Raw genomic sequence first — 6,770 nt, forward strand, 5'->3', positions numbered from 1 at the left:
TTAAAATTATTAACACATTATAATGTGCACAAGCGTTATACACATATAAACACTATCAAGATTTGTTTGCGTTGCTTTAGTACATCAATTTCGGTGACAAATAAAATGCTGATACACTTCTATACTGGCAACAGTACCAGTCATCAATCATCTGATCAGAATCCCCTTATCCCCTTGGTGACGGCATCATGAATGGTTGGTGATGTCACCGAAACTGATGCTTATCAGATATTAGGTAGATTCGGGTGGCAGCCGGTAGTTACGCCACTGCATTTCCCTTCTTTCTCTCTATTCCGACTTTTGAATCGGTTTCAAAAAAGTTCATTAATAACAAAAACATGAAAACATTTCAAACTTATGCGTATTAGGTGCGTATTTATTGAAACTCAAAAACATAGAAGTGGTTAGTGGAGTTACTGACTACATAGAGAAGGAAACAACAACACTAATTAAAATGAAATTAAAAGTTAGGTTGTGATCTTCACTCATAGTGCCATTATAGCCTGACCAAAGTGGTCACTCAATGCAACTTAGAGTAATGTTATAGTTGCTACTCAGAAATGTTCGTCCATTAATGGAACAAGGTTTCCAGAGGCAAAGTGTTAAAAGGGTTCGTATGCATTTAGGACTCATATATTTTTTTATAACACCATGTCAAGAATGTAATTAACTGAATCCAAGTTGTTTGGGGAATGGATTAATGGAACGATCAAAATATTTAATTAAATTAAAACAAGTGACAAGATTACAGTCTCGTTGTGGTATATAAGGTGCTGCAAACATATCATATCAGAATCACTTTGAGGAATTTTCTATGTCTCGCATACGAATGATAATCTCCTCGAGCAGCTATTGTCATTCCAGGTCAGGTAATCACCATTCTTATTCGATTGGTGGACGCAATCTTCATGTCCTCCATGGTTATTAGGTTCACCAGTAAACCAATTTCTGTACCGGTATGTTGATCTGTCCGACCAACGCCAACTATGACCCCACCTCTTCAAACCAATCCAGTATGTGTCCGTCCCGCTTGACACACCATGAGAAGTTCTCCAAAGCGTTGCGACAAAACGGTTTTCAACAAAACTACTGATGGTGACGAGGTGACCTCTACTTTCTGAACTTGTGGAGCAAAAAGATTCTGCCGCATGCCAAGTCTTTAAGTATGAGAACACTCGATAACAACTTCCTCCATATGGAACCCAATATGTTGGACATCGCCGATAGCCTTCAGAAGGGCTTGCAGCCACCGCAATGCAGATACCAATTAGCAATAACTATCAATAGAAATATAGAACATATAATAGTATGAAAACTTCTAATATTAGGCCTATACTAAATATTATATTACCTATTACCCGGTTTGTAGTCCCTGTTGGTATATACGGTACCATCTCTAAACAGTCATGTTAATGATATATATAAAATATAAATTGTGAAATTGATCTGCTGATGTGAAAAAAATTGCCCCAACCCAGTGGAGGTGGCCAGGAGCAGTTAGTGGGATTCCCACGTCGGTCAAGTATGGGCCCCCACCAACACCACTACGAGGTCATAAACATTAATTTGTCGCTCCAATGAAATCAAAGTTTCAAGCTTCGTGTGATAATAATAATAATAATAATAATAGTAATAGTAGTAGTAGTAGTAGTAGTAGTAGTAGTAGTAGTAGTAGTAGTAGTAGTAGTAGTAGTAGTAGTAAAGAAATGATTTATTTTTGCAGTGGCGTCGCCAGAGTCTGAAATCTGGCGGGGGGGGGGGGGGTGCAAGGTAAAATTTTAGGGGGAAATATGCTGAGGTGGCCCGAGATGGGCGTGGTCGGGCGTCGTTCAAAATATCTCGAAAATGGTCCAGGGGAAAAGCCCCGAAAAATATGGCAATTTACGGGTGTCAAATGTTAATTTTTATCGATTTTGGATTGTCTATTGTCTACTAATATGTAGAAAATGCATATAATTTTTTTCTTCTTTTTTTTGGAAGGGAGGAGGGGGGAAACTGGCGGTGCAAGAAAGTTTTCTGATTCCCCCGTGCCCCTTGTGGCGCTGCCATTGTTTGTCACAATCTGGAGTAGAGTGCGAATAAGAGGACTATACAAAGGAAAACATCCCAGACCAGATATTTTAATTAACGGATCAACTGATCCGAATGGAACTTTCGGGAAAGTGTAACCAAGTTACAAGGAAGATATTCTTATGTGTTGGGGACAATGCAACTGTTAGGGTGTAAATTTGAAAGACATTGTAATTGCTTACGTTCCAATTATAAATAAATAAAAATGAAATTTGCAGAATAGTTCTTCATGGTCAAATATAAGAAATTATCAAATTTGGTGACGATCCGCTGTAGGGTGTGGATATGAGGACCATTTAAAGATTTTATGGAACAGTTGATTAAAGTATATAGGCCTAAACTCAATTTGCGTTTTTTTTTTTAAAGCGCTTCAACCAGTTGCAGCTAAGTTAAACTCAAAACTACCGTGATATGCATGAACAATTTTTGCTTTCAGTCACTGTATCGCAGTGAACGGAAAATAACTACGTCGCTATTACCATTGCAGCAATAGTTCGAATCTCATTAACATCGTGGTAGTTGTAAACTTGGTTTTCATCGTTTTTTTAAGCTTCATAATTTCTTTTAGTACGGTACTATAAGTAATTTGCTTTTCCATTTTTTTTTACTTTTTTACTTTTTAACGATTTTTCTTTTTGTTGCAATCCAAATTCATTTCTCATTACACTTTTTTTTATAAGAACAATGAGGCTGAAATTGCTTAAAAATTAAGAACAAAATAAGAACAAATTGAGGCTCAGGTAAAATGTAAAAAAAAAAAACAAAACAAAACAAAAAACTTATAGGCCTATTTGTACCTTAAGTTCAGTAGGTGTGATTACATAATATTCTCTATAATAAATACAGTACAGTAGGTTTACCTCCTGTCAGTTGGGGCTATTTTTAGTACAGCCTTTTTTCTCGGGTCATTTTTTCCAGGCCTTTTTTTCCAGGGCGATTTATACCTACATTCCGATACAGTACAGTGTAATACTTTGAAGTTTGAAAAGTGTGTAAAATAAGAACAAAATAAGAACATTTTGAGCCTGAAATCAGCCAAAAACTAAGAACACTGAGCCTGGGCAAAATTTTACTGGTTCTTATATAAAAAAAAAAGTGTATAGCAATCATAGCAATGAGGAAAAGCCCTATGTTCTGTTGTACAAACTGACTTAGTAAATCTAGTATAATTGCTGTATTACCCGTTACAGCCCTTGTTTGAGTCTCATTTATTTTTGTTTTCCATGTCATAATGAAGTTTTTTATAATCAAAATCAACTCTCATTATGGCAATGAGGAAAAGCCAAAAAAAGGCATAAAAGTGTGTATTTGTTAATATTTATTCGGTCAATATAGGTTTTTATAGAATGTGTAGAGTAAATCTCGGAAGAACAGATCATTTAAAAAACGTTCTCGACCATAGATCGTTATTATTAGTTAAATTATTTTGAACAAACATGTTTCGAGTGTTAGTGGGTTCGAAGGTACCAAAGAAGGTACTATATATAAAACAACCAATACATATACCATAGGGACTACTGTAGGACAACAAACATGGTACCTATCCATAGCCAACATTCTTTATTAAAATAAGTAAAGTCTAACAAGGGAAAAAATGCAAGTACAGTATAGTCTTAGCGCTTATATAAAAAATGTATTGAAAACATATTTAACGAGAGTGACTCGTTCAGTTCACTATTAATGAGGAGTTATTAGGGAGTAATATCTTTACAAAAAGTAATACATCGAAAACTTTTGCATCAACTATCATAGATGACAATAATTTAGAAATAAACTCCTCTCAACAAAGTGGAAGAAACATAACAGGGCTACTTCATGGTCCAAGGTCATCGATGCCAACATACAACGATGGTTGATGCACATGACACGATTGTCACCACACACACCAACACCGATCATCAAACAAGAACTAGCCGAAGCCGAACGAAAGATTAAAAAGAAAGTAGGACGACAGAAACTTAATTGGCTCACTGTGATGCAGAAACAATTAAAAGACATTGGCCTTGACTATAAACATAGAGAAAATAGAACTATTTCCTCTATGCTATAAACAAACACAAAAACGAGCAATGGGCAGAGCAGAGAGAAATGGAAGAAGCTAATAAATGATATAAGTGACCAGTATGGGTCGTAAAACCCGGTCTAAAGACAACTGAAGAAGACGAAGACATAACAGAACAAAGAGTAATTCTAACCAAATTTAAAAGTATATTCTAGTTTTTTTCTATGTCATATACCTCCATGATATTATACTATAATAGTATCTGTAAATTTTAATTATATAAAATTGTACAACTTACGAATCTCATGACTGCCTCCTCTTCAATTTCGTGAAGTGTGGCTTAATGTGTTATATCAGGCCTTAAATACATTTTCTAGATCCAGGCTTTGACCAATCCAAGCCGATTTTAATACCGAATCACCAGAACCCGCCCATTGATGTGACGTTGGGAGAGACCTTGCAGATCACAGGACTATATACTGCCGGACATTTAGGCTTGTTACATTTTTTTAAACTATAGCTATTGGTTGATTTTCCTTCAATTTTAATCAGGTGGTACTGGGGTGGGGCAACTTGATATGCTGCTCCTTAACAAGTCATCCATTCGTAGAAGCCTGTATGAAGAAAGCCTACCTAAAATGGCCTGTATTAATAGTACAATGTACAATATATGTTAGTAATATTAATAATTTATGTAAATATATTATTTCATTATTATTATTTTACGTGTTTGTAGTGAATTTTGGCGCTAATCATTAAAGGTCAAGGTGCCGAGCCTGCTACGTTTCATAAATTAGATTACGTGGTTTCTATGAAATCTAGAATATCAGTTAAGCTTTTTCAACAAAGAAATAATTAGAAAATATTAAAAATAATTGTTCTTACCTATCATAGCATTATATCTACTTGTAGAAATGTGCTGATGAGATTGTTTATATACGGACAACATGTTTTACCAGGGTACGTTATGAATAATAATCTAAACATGGAGGTATTATTGATATGAGAATGAGATCACTCGAAAGATATTTTAGTAGCAGTGCTTTTAAGAAGCTAAGCAGGGGCGGATCCAGGATTTCAAGGAGGGGGTTCAGAAAGTTCCCCCCAAAAAAAAACCCAAAAAAGAAAGGGGATGGGGGGGGGGGGGGGGGGAGTGCTTCCCCGGGAAAATTTAGATTTAAGTTCTTCAAAATTCAAGGTTTTCCTCTCTTGAAAAAGGTCAGGTAATTTTGTCTCCTTCTAAGGCCTATACTTAGAGAAAAAAAATAAAAGACATAGGCAATATATTATTATATTCCAATAATAATGTGTAGTTGGATACATAATCTTTCCTCCATGGACCCTTAGGCATGAAGAACGCACTTTCGTATAAATTATTACGACTCCTCGAACCAAAAACAGTGTTTGTTAAATTTATTTAATTGAAGGCTAGTTGGGCTAAGCCTAGTTTTTGTTTAATCGGCCACATATGTCCAGAGTTTAGAACCTCTTGAACCCCCTCCCCCTTGATCCGCCACTGCTAAGTTAGGCCAAATGAAATATAGTGAAAGGACCCTTTTAACCGGAACGACATGTCGAGAGTCTGGAATATTACTTAATTGCGCGGATCCGGATAGGCCTGATAGACATAATCACAGAATACACCATCTTTCAAAGGATTTTCCTTAATTTATTGTATTTCAACCTGTCATTACTCTAACATCCTTTCTTGGAGGTGTAATTTTCACTTAGCACTACCAAATGTGATTTTCTTCGCAAAATTCGATTGTGAGTTTCTAGATCTACCCATCAGGTCCAATGCAGTCTGAGGCAAGGAAAGCCTGCTCATGACTGACGCTGCGCGTTTTAAACTGCGGTGGTGGACTATTCCTGTCATTCAACACTATTTTACCCCTCCTGTTTACTCCTACACTTTTGGAGTACTTTGGAGGTCGATCTTTACCCACCAGAACCAGAACTAGAACACGTATGATAAATACAACAGGCCTAGTCATCGTTATTCATATTGCATTAATATGTCTATAGTTCTTTCACTTATTTATTCATGGAGGAATAAGCATACGGTACTGTACCCTGTGTACTCATAGCACATTTTTAATTTAAGTATATCAACATATTTTTATATGTATTTCATAATATCCGCTAACTCGTATTAATATAATAGGCCTATATAGTCATTGTTATTCTTATTGCATTTTATAATATGTTTATCTCTCTTTCACGAGTTATTCTTGGAGGAATAAGCACACTGTACCCTATGTATTCATAACACATGTTTGATTTAATTAGACCTAGGCCTACATAATTTTTATATGTATTTCACAACATCCGTCAGCTCGTATAAATATAATAGGCCTATAGTCATTGCAAATTATATTGCATTATATAATAAATTCGTACTGTATTTCATTTATTTATTCATGGACGGATAAGCATACTGTACTCTGTGTATTCATAACACATGTTTAGTTTAAATAGGCTTATATTTCTTTTTCTTTTTTTTTATTTTTATGTATTTCACAACATCCGTCATAGCCTGGGTGCAGTGGAAAATTAGCGGGAAAAAAGTAAAGGAAAATTTATTTTTGGTTTTTATGAATCAGTATATCATATAGTGTCTCAGAAAAAAAATACCCATTCTTAGAGCTTGGGCAATTTTTTTTATAGCACTTTGAAATTTTGACATAAAATATCCTAT

At 35.3% G+C, this 6,770-nt stretch overlaps 1 protein-coding gene across 1 annotated transcript; it reads right to left on the reverse strand.

Moving 5' to 3' along the window:
* Positions 1–347: 347 nt before the first annotated feature.
* On the reverse strand, positions 348–4,520 carry LOC117106068 (C-type Lectin CRL-like). Its single transcript, XM_033247404.1, has 2 exons — positions 4,371–4,520; positions 348–1,277 (listed from the first exon to the last, which is right to left on the reverse strand). Exons 1-2 carry the CDS (start codon positions 4,377–4,379, stop codon positions 813–815), a joined length of 474 nt encoding a protein of 157 aa, XP_033103295.1. The 5' UTR covers positions 4,380–4,520; the 3' UTR covers positions 348–812.
* Between the last annotated feature and the right edge of the window lie 2,250 nt (positions 4,521–6,770).

Source organism: Anneissia japonica, unplaced genomic scaffold (assembly GCF_011630105.1).
Source record: "Anneissia japonica isolate Jap-2015-1 unplaced genomic scaffold, ASM1163010v1 scaffold36759_len11332_cov126, whole genome shotgun sequence".
Classification (NCBI taxonomy): domain Eukaryota; kingdom Metazoa; phylum Echinodermata; class Crinoidea; order Comatulida; family Comatulidae; genus Anneissia; species Anneissia japonica.